Raw genomic sequence first — 18988 nt, 5'->3', positions numbered from 1 at the left:
ATGGGTTTGAATGAGGTCACACAAAACGCTGAATCATTTTGTCAGGTTGAATCATTAGATGGCAATTTTCCAGCTGCTTTCTCTGGCAATTTCCATTATTCTGTTTGTGTGTTTTTGTGTCTGAGTTTGTGTGAATGTTGACGAGACTGCCCATTATAAAGTCTCTTTCAGTCAAACATACACTACACAGCTACAAAAACCATATCAGATACATACGGCATCAGAAATCTGTGTACATAGGGTGAACAGCCACAGCATCAATGGCAAACATGATGTCACCTACTTCAGTTAATAGAAACACAATCTGGCCTCAGTGTTATAGAGACAAGTTGGGCCAAGTAGTTGACAGTACTGCACCTGAGTACATTAATGATTTTCATATGTATCTAATAAAAATGACAAGTGCTTACCTGGCTGAGCGGGCTCCTATGCTGAAACCCATGTACCCCTCCTGAGGGAGAGAGTCATCCCCAAGCTCTTTGAGGTCCTGAGGCCGCAAGTATTTGTCCGTGTCCCCGGTCATCGCATCCTCACCTGGTGGAGGGATGAAATCATAAAATCCTCCAGTTAACTAAGAAAAGCCAATCCGGACGAGAGAGGCGATGCGGCAACTCAGGGAAGAAAAACAAGCCCTCACTGCCGACATCAGTCTCTCACTTATTTGATTATGGTACTTAGAGGAGGCCTTGGATAATTTATCAGCATCACTCTGTCGTTAAACCCAGCATACCTCACTGCAACTGCATAGCCCACTGCAACTTTTCTTTTTGTCTATTCATCTGACTGTGGCACAACAACAACAACATGAAGCTGAAACCCTGAGCAGCGCCGATGTGTGACTGTTTTAGAGGTTAGACAGTCATAATAACAGAGAAAATGCCATCAGAGGCAGCAGCAAAGCCACTTTGCGGTATATCAGGAGCTCTCCTGTAAAACCAAACGCAGCTCCTTTCACAACAGTCAAAGGCAGAGCGCAGCGGAGGGTTTGACAGCCACCAAAGCCTGAGCACATTAAGCACAGAATACGCAGAAACTGCAGAACCCCACCGCACCTCGATCGGCGGACCGGTGGACGATGACACGCCGGTCAATGAAGCCGGCGGAGCGGCTACAGTGCTTCTCCTTCTCCCTCATGTCCGGCTCTGTCCTGCCTGCAACACTCTGCTCCTTCACCGCAGCCCCTCCCCCTACCTTCAGTACTGCCGCACTCCGATCAGACACCAGAACCACTGTCAAGTTACACTACAATAAGAGCAGGCGTTTCCGGCGTCACATTTCAAAATAAAACCAGGAGTGATTGGGATTTACTTGTCGAAACTCATATAAGACAATGAAAATAGCCAACACCTCCTGTCCAGACAAAACCCATGGAACCACGTCACCAAATCAATATTCACCAAAAAAATTGAGGTTAGATTTTCATGCTTGCAATATGTTTTAATATATGCTGCTGGTTATTTAGACTTTAATACATTTACCCTCGGTCTTGTTGCAATGTCTACGTCAGCAATCTAGGCCAACAGAAAAGTAGCACGCAGTTGTTCTGTGCAGCCAAATAAATCTGAACTTGAAACATAATTTTTTATTTCCAGTGCATTCCAGAGTTGTTTTATTCAGAAGTGTGTGGTAAATTATTGAATAACCCTGCTCTTCTCTTCTCTCCGTTTACCCTTAACTACTTTAATTTCCAACTCCCAAAATGACTCAACTAATCTGCAAACCAGTATCAGTATAAGACAGTGATGACAAATGCAGAGATTAACGACAAATTACCAATGTTTCCAGTTATGAAAACACTGACATTAATTGCTTAGGAAACTGTTATCTCTGGACATTTAGTGTATTGTTTTTTCATTCACTGGTGGATGTCAGAGCAAAATGCTGAGTCTGGTGCTTTTATTCTAAAAGACTGACACAGAATAACACACTGCTGCTGCCACTTCAGCCATCAATTTCAAATACTTTAGTTATCCACTCAAGAAGAAGGAAACAAACATATGATAGACTGTGGCATGTTACGCTTTTATTGTGATGGTTAAAATGATCACCTAATTGTGCCTTTCTAGCCGTTTCTGTCTGACTTGACATAACTGGAAAACAATCGGCCCCTCGCTGCTGTTATACACACACACACACACACACACAAACACACACACACACACACACACACACACACACACACACACACAGTATATTTTGAACCCGGACCATGTTCTGGGTTACAAAGCATCGCAACGACTCTCTGTCTCTGACATGAGTAGTAAATAAAAGACTAAATACCAAAAGACTTTCTCAACTGAAAACAGAAAAAACAATATCGAGTGGCAACATTTCACCTCAGCTATTATGACACTCTCGGTAGATCCTGTGTCTTATTACACCGCTGCCTTCAAAACATCAAACTCCGGGCACTGAAACTCCTGATTCTCTATCAACTTACCTTTGACCGGCTCAGCCATATTCACAGATCACAACTCTTCTTATATTCCCCGAGTTATTTCTATGTTTTTAAAAAAAAAAATCCACACAACGTTGCCAGGATGGAAAGTAAATCCAGAGAGAGGTGAAGACTATCAAGTAGTCCATTCAGTGCTTGGTGCTGATGGAAAATGTTGCCCTCTTTTCACCCCACGCACTTAACTCCACTCAGACCAACTTGCGCTTTTGTTGCTGGTGCGCACATCTCTCCCGCCTCCTCTCCGCAAAGAAATAAAACTCAAACTCTAAGTTCGGTGCCTCCTTGCTGCAAAACAACACACAGAGTTGAGTGGAAACAGCAGCTCTCCTAACCATCTGACATCGGCGGCCACGCCGGGGTTAATTCTCCTGCAGGCTGCTCAAAAAAGCTCATCTCATTGGATTTAAAGAGAGAAAGTCTCGGCGCGTCCCTGGCTCAACGGCATCGACAACAAACTCTGCACTAGAAGTGTTTACCGCTCCGTGGAGAGCACAGTCAGCTGACAGGTCTTTTGAGCGAATGCTTGGGAACCTCAGTGGAGGAGACAGTGACGGAGAAAAGAAAACCGTCACTGACAACTCCTCATACTTTTTTCTCCCTCAATGGTGGAGATCACTGAGAGAGTCTGGCTGCGTGTCAAACTGGGAGTGAAGCTACAATAATGATGAAATAACTACATCATAAATCATTGTTTTTTTTTTTGTTTTTGTTTTTTTAATTCTTGAGCAACATTTCTCTGTCTAGTTCTTCCTTCTTCATGTTGCACACAATGACTAAAACTTGCACAAGAGTAAGGACATTTAGAACAATTATGCAAGAGGTGTTTGACAGTTAAAGACTTTAAGGATGCATAAAACCACCTGTAGTAATAATACCCGCTAAGGCCAGCGCTGTAAGGATTATGGAGATACTCTTAACTGTGATGACAGCAGAGCACAACAACTTAACTCCTTGTTAAGTTGTTATCTGATGATGATACAATTAGTGGCCATAGTAGTCTATAGAAAGCATGAGATGAGTGTGTGATTGCACAGGTAGGCCACATACAAACACACACACACACACACACACACACACACACACACACACACACACACACACACACACACACACACACACACCCATCACACTCACTTCAACCTACAGCTTAATAGGATTTGCCTCCCTCATATAGGATTAAAGAGAGAGTGGAAACTCCTTACTGCTTCTTTCACACACACGCACGCTCGCACACACACACACACACACACACACACACACACACACACACACACACACACACACACACAAACAAAAACATGGGCCACTAAAAAGATGAAGGAGTGCAGGTCTGAATGCAGCAGCTAACTGAAGCCTCTGCCTCTGCTGCTGCTACTATTGGTAAAGTGAATATCAAAGCTTCATTGCACAAGTGCAATGTGGATGAATTATGCACACAGTATAAACTGTTTATGTTGAGCACATGAGGCCATGGATACTTTTATTTATAATTCCTGCGTGGTGTTGATAATAAACTAAATCATAGATATACCAATGAGGCTCTTCATCAAACAGCTTCATTACAAACTCATCCTGGTTCACCTGATATGTGTGTGTACGTAACTTGTTGAGTCTAGCTGTATCACCTGACATAGAAACTCCACACCCCCCCTGACTGTCCCCTAAGCAACAGCCCATGAACAAGCTCATCAATTTTACAGGCCTGTTGTTGGCTCTGTGGTTCCAAAACAAAGGACAGACGACTGAATTGGGCAGCCTAAAACAATGTGACTTGCACCATAAACTTGACAGTGCTGTTAGGCTCTGTAGCACTACAGCAGCTTTTCTGCGGGTGACTTTGTTATATTTAATGGTATGTACATTTTGCATACAATAGGACATGATTATTTCATTGAATGTATGCAGATCTCTTCATAGTCTAACATCTGAAGTGAGTCACATTGTCCTTGTTTTTCTTTTCTTACAGAAACTTCTTCAAAGAGATTGCAGGCTTGAAGTGAGGATGATACTTCACAAGTTTTCTTTGATTAAGAGGTGTGTGAGATTTATGGTGTGCAAGCAGTTAAAAATAACACTTTTTTTTAAGTTGCAGTGAAAATAGCTAAATGACATCAGCTGTGTCAGTTTGTGAACAGAAACATGACACTCAAACCTGCCAGAAAACCAAGACCAGATTCAAGGCTAAAACAGCTCAAACAATTAATGTTTGCTGGTGGATTTCTTACACAAAATTGAAATAACTGAGACTTTGATAACTATTCTTTGTTTGACGATGGCAGGCTTTGAATTACAGAATAAAAAACAAAAACAAACCTCTCCTCCACTGTCTGACCCTCTTATTGGCTCTTGAGATGAGAACGCAGTATTTCTATCTGATTCATGGTACTTTAAACAGCATAATAGTGAGCAATGTTGGGTGGGTATATTTTGATTTTGCCTGGAGACTTTCTAGTGAAAATGAAAAGCAAAGCTGAATGGTAGAATAGCAAAGGTTAGCTCTTCAACAAAGCAGGTTAGTTCTGCTACATCAGGACAGTTAGAGGACAACAAACAAACTACAGGACGGTGGAGGCAAACTGGTGACAAATACCTTCATCAACATCAGAAAAAGATTCCTCATCGAGAATTTCTGGCACATTAGCCCGGACTGTGTGATTTGGATACACATACAGTGAAACATGCACATGTTAATGAAAATGACATCACATAAGCTCACTGTCAGAAGTATGTGTAAATCATGCAAGGTATTGATATTAAAAATAAGTCAAACAAGTATGAGTTGATTTAATTTTAATACCTAATGGTTGAAAATGAGTCGAATAAAGAGAAGCATTTTTCACATACCTTCATCGTCTGACATGTCAAGGAACTCATTCATCGTCTCTGGGACATTGATTTTGTGTTTTTCTGATGCACTCTGCAAAGAAAGGGACATGTGAACAATTCCCTTCTGCCAGAACAATATTATAAAATAAATGTCTATAGTCTAGACCAAACAGAAACCCTGAGTTACAATGCCTTAATAGATTTTTAAAAGAATATTGTTATTATATTATAATATATAATATTATCAGTTGAGCTCACTGCTGATTCTCAACTATCACATGGCGTAAGCAGAGTTATGTCTTTTCCTCATATTTATACATCTTGACATCTTAAACCTGAACCTTAAAAGTATGCTTCCTGTATTGTTAAAGTGCCCAAACATCACCAGACTTCCTGCCACTTCACTGTTGATGTTTGGAAACTCAATGCAGTTTACACTGGACTTCCAAAAAAGCAGCACTGAGCTGCAGAGATATTTTTGTATATCTCTTATATATTTTAGAGATAACTGTAGTCAATTAATGAAAATCTCAGGATTCACATTACAACTAGTGTGAAGTGTGACCTTACAATGTATTTCCTAATCAAGACATTTAGCTGGATCCTAGCCGTGACCTCTGTCACAGTAATGATACAGTATGTTTGATTAACCAACATAACTAGCTGCAACAGGTTCAAGACACAGGTTCAAGACAAGCATAAACAACATCAGAGAGCTCTGCACTGTAAATAATACATCAATCACACAAAGGAGCAGGGAAACGACCTTGATCTTTAAGTTACAAGTTACGTCCCTGTGGATAGCGACGGCTATGACTAATACACTTTGCTGCTGATTGTACAGGATCCTCAGTGACCTTTCTGTCTGTCTCTTCACTCACTGTCCCCCCTACCATTCCTGTCACCTCTCCATCATCACACTGCCTCTCTTTCTTTTGCACATTCTCCCTCCCACTCCTCCTCCCAGACACGTGTGTGGATCCGATCACGGTTAGTGACCTGGGCTATTTGAGGAGAAACCGTAAGCTCCAATCTAAGCCCCTCTCTCTCTTAATCAGGACTTCACACGTGACATAGCGTGACTGACTGACTTTCTGGCTGATTTTGTAGGATTCACACACTGACTTAACTTACAGTATGCTGCTAGCTGACTGGCCAAGTTTTAATTTGGGCAAAGAGTCGGTCACACAATTCAGTTCAATACAGCTCAAGAAGGAACACCAGTGGTTTTACCTGTTTAAGTCCAATACTGACAAATACTTAACATTACTGCAGACCTCTTCTAAAGCATATCCCAAGTTCCTAGCAAAAAGCAACCCTCTTACACCCACAATTATACTATTTTAGTCATTACTTGCCTTGTAGTTTTTGGCTGCAAAATCAGACACTGTACTTGCAACTGCAGTAACATGCCAGAATATCCAAAAGTGACAAAACACAAACAGTGTTGAAATGTTCACTGAGACTGATGAACTTTTCTCAAACTAGGTTCAAGTTGATTTTCATACAGTTAGTAAAACTGTTAAAGAAAATCAGTGGCTGTGTGGATGGTTTGAAATCAATAAAAAAAAAATAAAATAAAATAAATAATAATAATAATAATAATATATAATAATAATAAATTTTATAGTGCCTCATAATGTCTGGTACTAAAAATTAAACCTCAAAAAGATGAGATACAACTTTTCAATGATAAGCATACTAATTTCCTAAGTACCACATGCTACTATTGTATTGGCCTGGCTCTAGAATTCAACCTATTTTCCAAGTTACAGAAGTAAGTAATATTCATAAGAATGAAATTAGTTTGGAATTTATTGGTGATGTAATAGATACTGCCTTTAACCATATGAGATGCCATTGACAGGAAGACAGTGTCTCACCATGGCAGTCAGGTTTTCATCCGTCATGGGCCTCAGAGTGTCCACCACAGAGATGTACCCGAGTCGATGGGCGATGGATAGGGCAGTGTTCCCATTCTGACCAGTTACAGACCAACAGGAAGTTATTCACAGGAGGAGCATAGAAAACACAAAGAGCAGTCAGTATTTCATCAAGCTTCAGCAGCTCTGTGTGTGTATGTTTGTGCCAGTGTGTTTGTGCACTGACCACGGTGAGATCGTTGGCCGAGGCCCCGTGCTGAAGCAGCAGGTTGATGATGTGGGTGTGGCCCTGCTGAGCTGCCTGGTGGAGAGGAGTGTATCCGTTCTAGAAAGAGACACGGACACATAAACACAGGCAGGGAAAGAGAGGAAACATTAACTTTGGATGCATAAGTTTGTATTTAAAGGAAAGATCTAAGTGCAGTTGGGTGAGCGAGCATTTATTTGTCTACCTTGGTTCTGCCATTGACTCTGGCACGGTTCTGCAGCAGGAAGTTTGCCATCTTTGCGTTGCCATAGTGACAAGCCACGTGCAGCGGAGTGTAACCCATCTGCATGAAGGAAAGTAGATGGAGGAACAGACACAGACATGAAAGGGCGAATAGATGAAAAGAGAAGGAAAAGACGGTTTCATATGCTGACTGGAGGCCTCGTCTTGTTACAGAACAGGCTGTTATTTTGAAAAGTGCGTTTGTAAGAATTATCGTGCAAGAAAAACCTATTGGTTTATATAGGAAAAATGAATTTGTCTCTAGTTCTTAGTATGGCGTGTCTGATTCTGAATATAAATTCTAAACTGCATCATATTTCATGTCCCTGTTGAATTATGTGCACAGTGCATAATGGTAATGGAGAAGATCAGCGAGTGAATAACCTATTCGCTGTAAACATCTGTCCTGTCAGCACAAATACACACACACACACACACACACACACACACACACACACACACAGACACAGACACAGACAAACAAACACACACACACACACACGGCACATGACACACACCATATAACCATGTGTAAGCCTAACCTTCAGCTACAGCATGTGTGTCTCAATGAACGTGGGCAGTGTGTTATGTGGCCTGTCTGTGTTTGTGTGTAAGTGAATGTAACTGACAGAGTGTGACTGAATAATAGATCATGTGCGTGCGTGTGTGTGTGTGTGTGTTTGCTGCAGTGTGTGGTGCATCCATAAAGACATGCACACCTTCCACTCAGGTATCAATCCTTTATTTATGTAGCATCTGAGATGATTGCGGACGAATGTGTGGGTCTGTGCCCAAGAGTGTGTGAGTGTGTTTTTCCAATGCCATAAATAGACAAACTACACAAGAAAATCCGTTCAACTGGAGAAAAAGACAGGTCATGCATCAAACCTCAACTACAAAAGGAGATTTAAAGACCCTTATCTGTGTATGTATTTATAGTGTATGTGTGTCTGTGTGTGTGTGTGTGTGTGTGTGTGTGTGTGTGTGTGTGTGTGTGTGTGTGTGTGCACACTATCTGAAAAAGCTTTACCTTTGTTTGTGGGTTGACATCAGCCCCGTGGTTGAGGAGGACTTCTGCAACATTGACCTTGTCCTCCTGAGCTGCCAAGTGGAGTGGTGTAAGTCCACTCTACACATGAGGAAAGGACACACACAAACACATGAGAACACATAAATTTGTTTTGGTGGAAGCACATAACAAGATTGAAACATGCTCTCGTCTCTCAGGAAAAATTATGCTGGAAACTAATTTGAAAAGCCTCAAGACCCTTGATTTTCTACTTGTCGAAGAGTGATCAGGTAAAAATTAGTATGCCAGTGATGAAACTAGTGAGAAGTCATTAAGGCAATGCTAGAACAGATTACAGACTGGGTGTCTGTGCATGTGCAAAACAGGTCTGCATCTGTGTGCAGTCTGTGTAAATGAATAAATATTGTAACTATGGGACTGAGTTCACCTTATTGCACACATTGACGTTGGCATTCTTGGTCAGCAGCAGTGAAACCAGGTCCACGCTGCCCTCCTGCGCTGCCAGGTGAATGGGGCTGATGCCTTGCCGTGTCACCGCGTTGGTGTCTGCGCCGTACTCCAGCAGTGTGGTCCCAATGTCCATTTGGTTCTTTTTGGCAGCAATGTGGAGTGGGGTGTAGCCATTCTGAGGCAGGCAAAAGATATGCAGGGGTTAGGAGGTTGGATTGAGCTTTTCTTGGATTTGATAGTTTGGATATTATTTTTTATTGTACTGAGAAATGGTGGTTATGCTCAGTCTTACATAAAACAGGGACTGTTTTCATTAGGTGTATTCTTATAGAATGTAGTTTCTTCCATTCATGATCAAAATGGAATTCACATCATACATTATAGACCAAAGTGTGTATGATGAACACTTTGGTTAGACCAGACTGTCCGACAACTGATTTCTGCAGTCGTGGCTGTGGACTATAAAGACTTGAACTAAGAACCCAACATAGTAATCAACTGGTGCCAAGAAGTTCAGAGGGTTTAATAATTTCATTTCAATCATATGCTGCAACAACCACATAAGTAATTAATAATAAAATCTGCTGGCATTACGTGCGACAGCGTCAGTATATAAGAGGAATTGTTTGGGCAGATAGAGGTCGTGCTACAGATATTAAGGCAAAAGTGAAAAAACTCAACAGTCATGGCAGCAAATATAAAGTCATGTAACCTGGTCTCAGCTGTGGATTGACCCACAGATACCATATACAGATATTATTAAACATGAAATATTAATATCACCTCCATCTCTGCAAACTTAAAGATGATTTTATATTTATCATTGGTTGTGTACTACTGCTCCATGTAAAAGTTGCGAATGAGATCATCTAAGACCTCAGACAAAAGGTTTGCCTCAGCCGACTGAATCAGGAGGCAAAAAGAAGAGACAGGGAAGCAGCTGAAAAGGGGAGAAGTAATATTCCTCATAGACAGCATTAAAGATGGCATTTAAATTCATTTCCCTGTTAGGAACTCCATCGGTGGTAATGTGAGCTTTATTCAAAACCCTGGGAAGCCTTGAAGTCCACAGAGAGGTGAAGTGACTTTAGCTTAAATAAGAGTGAGTAAAAGCAAGAGGCGAGTATAGTATGGGGAAAAACTGTCATATATATTTCTAGGATCCCTGTGTCACTAATGTCACCATGTTACTTAAATCTGGTTATATTTTTTGGATTGTTTACAGTGAGACTTATTTCCTGAGTTAACGTCGCATTCCTTTTGTCTGTGTGCAGAGAAGTGACCATGTTTTATGCAACTTTGTGAACATTCACTGCTCACATTTGTGCACAAATGCTTGTAAAAAACTCCTCTAGTACACACAGATTGATCCCTTTCCAAATGCACCTAAATTACACCAAACACACCAACTTTAGCAGCCAAATGAAAAATTTATAGAGGAAGAGAGGAAGAAAAGAGGCAGGGAGAAATGACTAAGACGGTGGGAGGGAGGCATGAAAAGTAAAGGAATAAATAGAGACAGATACGGAATTAAGGGAGAGAAAGCTAGCATGAGGAAGAGCCACTGACAAAAAGGTGGCAGCACACAAAGATAAATTAGTCTTTAAAGCTTTGGTCTCCTCACATATTTAGTTAGTTGGCTCTACCATTCTGCTCATACTTATTCAGTGGTTTTCACAGTCAACCAAAGCCTAGCAGGAGACAAATCACAACTTGACCACATGTCAATGACGATGTGTGTTTGTGTGTGTCAGACATTTCAACAAGAGCAGTAATTAAATTGGGTTTTTTTTTTGCTTTTTTTTTTTTATTAGGAACACACAAGATTTATAGGTCTGGAACAGACTTTAAAATAAAGGGTTATGATACGTACAGTCCATTCACATGTGCTCTCCAGTTTTGTTTTATGAGAAATATGAAATATAGCATCCTGTAAACCACCAAGCTCAATATGCTGACAGTATAAGCTAAGTTCTGGCTAGTGGAATAGTTTCAAAAACTTCGATGAGGTCCAGGAAAAAGCTGCACACTCACTCACAATGTCAAAGAGTAGACAAGATGGAATGGGAGAAAAAGGGTGGGTATTACACCTTCATACATACACATGTATATTACATGAAAAACTCTGTTAATGGTCTGAGATGGCACTGAGAGCATAAGCCAGGTGGAATCATTTTAGTACGTGTGTTTATGTGTGTTTGTGTGGATACCTTAGCGGCAGCGTGTGGGGAAGCTCCCTGATCCAGCAGCAGCAGTGCCACTCGCTGATTATCGTAGTGAGCGGCTACATGCAGTGGAGTTAGCCCACTCTAAAACACACACAGACACACACACACACACGCACACACACACACACACACGCACACGCACACAGGCATGCAACACAACACCAAGTTAGAGGATCACTGAACACATACAAGCACAAACACTCTGATAAGTAAAGTGAAACAAACAGAATGTAACAGTATGAAGGGAGATGGACATCAAACTGATGAAGATATTTAGTACAGGAAAAAGTTTAGACTTCATGCTGAAATCTTGAATAAGAAGGTTATGGGAGGGTGGCATTATCAAGAGGCATGATGAACACGTCCTTTCTGTCCCATGAAATGTATCTCCAAAATGTCAACTTCCCACCGAGTGTTTTTTAAACGGTTTATTTAGCTTAAGAAGCAGGATTTTTTCTCAGCCCATAAAGGAACACTTACAACAGTACTTCACTGATGTAGCATTGCACTCTACAACACTGTATGACACACAACGGACCAAAAAGGATCAATATCGATGCAGCAGAACCAGAGATATCGCCTTTTTTATGCGATGCATTCATCTTTTTGGATGTAGCATTTGTTGTCATTGACTTGGTGTAAAGATCCCCTGAAGACATTTTCAGAAATAAAAATATGATGCTTAAGGTAATAATGTGTCTGATGGGTTTTAACACATAAAAGAAAAATTACCTCATTATAAAATATAATAAATATATGAAAAATCCACTAACTACAAATATGCAAATACTTAATTTCAAAAGTTTAACTTCTAGGCCGTAGTTGTCTCCTATTTCACAGAAATGCCCATTTTTTCTCGTGGCATTGGTAAATAAAGAGCTGTGAGTTGGATGATGGCACCATATGCTTCTGAGCTACAGCCAAAGCATTCCAGGCACACAATACACAACTTATATCCCACTCAGCAACCAGGACTGAGTCAGCAGGATGCTCTCTGAGCCACTGGAATGTCCCACTCATTCAGCAGACACTTGAAGTTACTCAGAAAAAAAATGTCCACAATACATTCTGCTAATCTCATGAGCTGTTACAATGTGTAGTTACAGCTATGACATTATGGTGTCAAAATGTGAGGAAACCAAATAAGCGTCTTTGTCTCTTGTCTTTCTTCTCATCTCTAATAAGAAAATAAATGTCATTAAACTGCAATAAAGGCCTGACTTTGCTTTGTGTTTAGACTCAGTGTTACAATGGGACTGATTTTAGTGTGACACCAACAAGCAGTGTGGAAGCTTCATTATCATACCTGACCGCAATTATGTTAAATGCTCTCAGATGGTGGCACACACACACACACACACACACACACACACACAGTTAGCTAACATTATAATCAGTGCCAGTAGGCCTGCGCTAAGTAAGTGTGTCAATATGTGTGTGTGTGTGTATAAAAGGGTGCATGTGGAGGTGGAATGAGTGCATGTCATCGGGGTAATAAGAGCAAATCTTCACAGAAGGTTTTTGAAACAGGACAAGCATGTGTTGGCTGTGTTGTCTTGGGATCAGTCCTAAACATGACACTCCTCCTCAGACAACCCCCGTCAACCCCGTGTCACGCTGCAGCTTGGAAGATACAACTGAAAAAGGTTCTGTTTACTCTCTTAGAGACAGGTTGGGTAAGGGCAGGCGACAGAAAGACTCAATGAATGATACATGGGCACAGAACCTGAATGACCTCTTGATTTTTCACCAGAAAAGACAACTGCTGCATGTATAAACTCTTTGTTCATGTTTTACACTTTGTTATATAAGACTATCTTCTATATACATCTGCTAATAATCATATCGGCTGTTTTTACTTTTCATTTCTTCACCATTCCTAGTGCTTCTGCTTTATGATCACAGCTTTCTCTAAGGATTATTTGAAAACTATGGCTCTGATCCTGACACACCTTGCTGCTATTTGCATGTGTTGATGATGTCGAAATTTTAGACAATTTTATTGTCTTCATTTTTCTTTGTGCAGGAGTGTCATCTATAGATATAGTCATTTCTGTGCCAGGCCCCTCCCTCAGCTCATGTTTTCCAGTAGCAACACATCTGAAAACTTAAATGTTGGTCAAGATTAAGATTAACTCTCTAAAGTGTGTTGTTAACCAGGCCTCTCTTCCTTCTTTTTTTTTTTCTTTTTTTTTTTTAAAGACGTCTCACCTTTCCAGCAGCATCAGGCGCAGCTCTCTTCTGTAGGAGGAGACTGGCAACTTCCATCTTGCCGTATTTTGCTGCCACATGCAGGGGACTGAACCCTTTCTGTTGAACATAGAATAACATACATCATCAAAATGAATGACAGTGGGAAGATGGAGAGCATGGAAAGAACAAAGAGGACAAGTAGAGATGGGTATTCAAACAGGAAGTGAATATTTGCAATGTATTAGGTCAGCCCTTGCTGAGCTGGGGTCAATCTGCTCTTCATAATAACATAGTTTCTCACATAGTTGTAAAGAGGGTACCTGAATTATTAATGCAATGACACAGAATCTTTTTTACTTAAAAATAATTTTAAAAAAAATTAAGATTTGAACATGGGTTCGCAGCAGCACCACTGAAACAATGTTTGGATGACCTTTGACACATGACACTATCATTCAGACTCTGAAAAAACTCTAAAAAGTATCAGTAGTAGAAGAGGCTAAACATTCTGATAAAGGTTTATGTTAAATCAAATTAAACTTGATTTTCAACTATCATAAATCATATTGTGTGTGCATGACTAATTTGGTTATAACATCACATGAACATAAGATTGTTTTAAGGTATCTGATACCCTGAGAAACTAAACCAAAGGCCCTTAATTCCTTATGCACTCCAGATCTATAAATGGCTTTTGTATAATGTGATCATGTTAATCTTGGCTTCCATCCTGTGTGTATGTGAGGATATTTAAAGACATTAGGTCATATTTTCCAGAGGAATGTGGGACTCCCACAGATTCTTATTCCACGCTCTGAAACACATGACCTGATTTGTGTGACTGTTTACAGTCAGTTCTCATATTGTTTATTCTGTAAATTATAATTTTAGAGAGAAATCAGACAGCTGGATAGAAAAGCTAGTTTTAAATGTTTGCAAATGAAGACACTTTAAAGATACATAAAGTTATGGTATGTAAACATCAAAAATGGGTCAATTCATGATTCTCTTCCCAGGTTGGTATGACATAATTTCCTCGAACAGATTACTCAGGTGATATCCCAAAAGGTGTGTGTGTGTGTGTGTGTGTGTGTGTGTGTGTGTGTGTGTGTGTGTGTGTGAACGAGCAAGTGAACAATGACACCATAGGGTTTACTCTTCATTAATCTGTTCCACTGACAGAGGTCACCTTGAAAGACGGCTCCCAGCAACATATCACACACATGCACAAACCAGTTCCATAAAGATAACTCCCACAGTTCTGTTTGACCTTGATCTGTGCTGTTATTAGTGAGAAGAAAAGTGACAGAATCGGTCCATGGTTGACTGCATGGATGACAAAAAATACTCCTGTGGTAAAAGTGTTTTAAATTACTGTGCTAACAGTAATTCTACCACCAACCTGAATGTGAACATAGTAAAATTAATGAGACAGAACCTAACATGGTTGAGCTGTGTAAGTTAATTGTAGGCAGGTTATGGGTCTATGAATGCGTTTGTCGTGAGGACAGCATATATCAGGAGCAACAAACTCTGACTAATAAACAGGATAAGAAGGTGTAGAAAACAGAGACTGGTGCCCACTAGTGGAGATACATGGCACTGCAATAAGTTGACATGATGCTGGGTTCTCCAGATGCATTTGTCCATGTTTGAGTGTTATGTGCTATCATGTAAAAAAAAAAAAAAGAAGAGAAATATTCAATTCCATCACATTGTGCAATCATGTGACACCCTCCATCAGACTTACTTTAGTTGAGGAGGAGAGCGATGCTCCATTCTCCAGCAGCATGGCAGCAACATCTTGGTGTCCTTCGCGGGCAGCCAGGTGAAGGGGGGTGTAGCCTGAGGTGGTGGCAGCGTTGGCAGAGGCGCCGCACTGCAGCAGCTGCTGGACGATGTCGACTTTCCCTAGCCGACTGGAGATGTGCAACGCAGTCTGGTCATCCTGTGGAGAAGGAAAAAGTGACTTTGGGCCTAGTATTTTATCATCGTTTGTTTCTCCCCCGGCACAGTGAGTGATAATGAGTCTCAGTGCTCTAACCTTGGACTTGGTCTCCACCTTGGCTCCGTTCTTCAGCAGGTATCGGACTACGTCTGTCTGCCCTGCCCTGGCTGCCATGTGGAGAGCTGTCTCACCGCGCTGGAAAAAACACAGAACTGGGAGTCAGTGGGAGCTTTTTATATGCAGTGATATAAGACTTGAACTCTGAACAGAAGCAAAAACTTTGAAAACTCAAGCACTTCTAACATGTAACTGCATCATAAATTATCCACTCACTACGTTGGTGGTGTTGGGTGATGCTCCATGGTGTGTCAGAGCATGGACAATGTTCTCATGGCCCATGAAGGCTGCCACATGGATGGGTGTCAGGCCAGACTGCAGGGAAACAAATATGATCATTACAATGAAACATTACTATAAACACAAAGCTGTGAATTCTAAACTAACACAAGCCCCACTCACAGGAAAGCTAGACTGTGTATTAAATGGTAGAGCTTAGAATATCTAAAAATCAGTATTGTTTAAAGAAACCACTTCGTGGGCCAAGTCCTAAAGAGGCAGTCAAGCAGAAGAGCAGAGTAAATGGGGTCCCGTGTGGTGTAGTACCTCAGTGACAGCCTGGATAGAAGCTCCATGTTTAAGCAACAGCTCCATCACTTTGACTCTGTTCTTCTTGCAGGCGATGTGAAGTGGAGTGAAACCATTCTGCACACAGACAGAAAGGAAGAAAAAAATCTCAGTGTAAAGCCAGCACTTGTATCTTCACTAAGTATAAGGGATGGACTCTCCACAGTCACTGTGTGACTGCTTTTACTCGGCTGACGAGGGGAAGCAAATTATCTGCCAAGAAACGAATGAGTGGTACAGAAAATGTCAGATGCAAACAAGAAGAGCGAGGCGGAAACCCTCTCTCAAAGTTATTCTTAATTCTTCAAATCCTTTTTTTTGTTTCCCTTTGTGTTAGTGGAGTGAAATCTATATCTTGCTTCATGCCTACTCTCTCAATTCTCTGCTTCTCTACTCTGGCACCATCTAACATTTTTTTTATCACTAGTAACTAGCTAAAGTTGATCTGTACAGCACCTTTCACAGATACAAACTCACACAGTGCTTTACATCAATAAAAAAGTAACAAAAGTTCCAAACACTACTATCAATTCTCCTTTTTCACACCATCATATCAGTGCAGCGTGCAGTGTATCCCGTTGACTGGCTCATTTTGCTGCACCTACAGTGTGGTCCAAAAGAATGAGACAACTGGGAAAGTGTTCCCAGACTTTTTGACCTTACTGTATATAGTTCCTCTGTAACCAGATAAGCTACACTGTGGTAAAACAGCATTTTCTTTTCGCATTGCCTCTATTAATCTAATACATATAATTTTTTGAAAATGATCAAATATAAAAATATAACATATATTTTGTTGACTAATGATATGACCAGCTATCAGCCCTCAAAAGCCAGTATTTGCTCATTGCTTTTGTCCAATATGACTATGCCACATTTCACTTTCACTCCCTGCATCCCTCCAACCCTGTCCACCCCTTTATCCCTACCAGGGCCTTGGCATTCGGGTTGGCCTTCTTGTCCACGATGAGTTTTGCCACCTTGTAGTGACCACAGTGGGCAGCGACATGCAACGCCGTTAGGTAGTCGTTGGTGACGTCGTCCACAGGCACGTCATGCTGGAGTAGGAGCTGGACGCAGTTCAAGTGGTCCCCCTGAGTGGCCATGTGGAGCGGTGACAGGCCGTTCTATAGTGGGGGGAGAGAGGGAAAGGAAGAGAGAGAGAGAAGGGGAGAGAGAGAGAGGCAGACAGAGAGCGAGACAAAGAGAGAGAGACAAACACACACGCAGACGGACACATAGACAGATGGACAGACAGACACAGTAAGTTAGGGCGTGGCCATGCGCTGCACAGAAAGACTGTGAAGGAAGTTGTTGAGAAGGTTACAGAAGCATTGTTATAACGAGGTCATTACAACAATGTCTATTTTGTTACACTGGTCGTCCTGCGAGGTCAAACTGTGGGGCTACGCAGCGGGGACAGGCTGTTCTGGAGAGGTCGCACAGACGTTATGGAGACAATGCGACAACACTACAGCAACAACAACAGACCTGCTATCTGATTGGCTAACAGATGTCAAATGGTTCTGTGTGGTTAGGAAATGTAGTTTATGCAAACAACTGTATTGAGTGTTATTAACAAACTGTACCCTGTTGCAAGTGAAATGTGATTGATTCTATTCTGTTTTATAACAGCCAGTGGAAAAAATGAAAATGTGACATGCATTTGTGACCTATCCTTTCCTATTCTGAATAAAGCAGTGTCTCCTGAATTAATTGCCCCAGTAGCTACCTTGGTCTTGGATAGGATAGGTGCTCCTCGGTCTAGTAGGATTTCTACCACCTGCTCGTGTCCACTCCTCGCCCCACAGTGAAGAGGTGTCAGACCGTCCTGAAAAAGGAGAGAGAGAGAGAGAGAGAGAGAGAGAGAGAGAAAAGGCACAGATAAATCACAGGAAATTAAAATTCCTGGTTGCCGCCTTTTCTGCAAACTTCACACTGCAAAATGTGACAAGAGTCAAATCCAGATGAAGACACAGCAACAATTGGGGTCTATGATCTCACCTTGGTCTTTGCATCAATTTTGGACCCTCTGTCCAGGAGCAGCTTGACCATGTTGCTGTTGCCCCTTTTTGCTGCCACATGAAGTGGTGTGATGTCATTCTGAACAAAGAAGAAGACGTAGGTGTTGTGAGTCAGCTGTCAAATCAGAGCTAATGGTTTATTATTTACACAAAAGCTAACATCATGCATGTCAATCTAAATAGATAAAATTAATTCAGTAGATTACACATATAATCGTGTGGACTGTAAACAGATTGCAACATTTTTATTTTATAGTCAGCTCTAATATAAAACAAAAACTCTCCTGATTAAGGATACATAGTCTTTTATCAAGCAAATGGCTCCCTGCAGTAGCATGTCTTTCTGAACCCAACTTGTAATCAGTGTCAAAAAGCAGCGCAAACGCCAACACTCCTTCACACACAAGCTGATATAATTACAGGCCACTGTTGACTCTGGTTAACTAGTGTTTACTGTGGCCACAAACATATTTTTAATTGTAATTTTCAATTTTAATTAGCACCTGCTCTAGACCACAATGTAAATATCACGGTAAATAAATACTAATTATACTCTACTTGTGTGTTTTTTATTATATCAAAGTATTTCTTAAAATAAGAATTATAATGGTGAAGAGATGCACCTGACTGATCAGCTTATAATACAGCTCATCTAACATTTATAATGCTCTATATGCTTTATTAATGCTTTGTTTAATGGACAGTAGGGGATGTATCATTTATTATCATTTTAAGTGGGCACTGGGAGACCCCAATTCCCACTTAAAATAAATG

The 18988-nt window shown here is 41.0% G+C and overlaps 1 protein-coding gene across 1 annotated transcript in view; it reads right to left on the bottom strand.

Annotated features, from left to right (window-relative positions):
* LOC111663755 (ankyrin-3-like) overlaps positions 1–18988 on the bottom strand; it is a 123673-nt gene that overhangs the window by 33909 nt on the left and 70776 nt on the right. The window contains exons 8-23 of the mRNA XM_087177087.1: positions 18195–18293; positions 17923–18021; positions 17120–17317; positions 16170–16268; positions 15840–15938; positions 15603–15701; positions 15309–15506; positions 13577–13675; positions 11348–11446; positions 9115–9312; positions 8688–8786; positions 7620–7718; positions 7394–7492; positions 7168–7263; positions 5303–5375; positions 411–534 (exon numbers count right to left, since the gene is read on the bottom strand). Coding sequence (XP_087033213.1) covers positions 411–534; positions 5303–5375; positions 7168–7263; positions 7394–7492; positions 7620–7718; positions 8688–8786; positions 9115–9312; positions 11348–11446; positions 13577–13675; positions 15309–15506; positions 15603–15701; positions 15840–15938; positions 16170–16268; positions 17120–17317; positions 17923–18021; positions 18195–18293 — 1877 coding nt within the window. The remainder of the gene's footprint in view (positions 1–410; positions 535–5302; positions 5376–7167; positions 7264–7393; positions 7493–7619; positions 7719–8687; positions 8787–9114; positions 9313–11347; positions 11447–13576; positions 13676–15308; positions 15507–15602; positions 15702–15839; positions 15939–16169; positions 16269–17119; positions 17318–17922; positions 18022–18194; positions 18294–18988) is intronic.

The sequence above is a fragment of the Seriola lalandi genome, unplaced genomic scaffold, assembly GCF_002814215.2.
Source record: "Seriola lalandi dorsalis isolate HSWRI2012SDOR001 ecotype SW California unplaced genomic scaffold, Sedor1 jcf7180002054580, whole genome shotgun sequence".
Taxonomy (NCBI): Eukaryota; Metazoa; Chordata; class Actinopteri; order Carangiformes; family Carangidae; genus Seriola; species Seriola lalandi.
The sequence above is the reverse complement of the archived record's forward strand: the minus strand, read 5'-3'. Positions and strand labels throughout refer to the sequence as shown.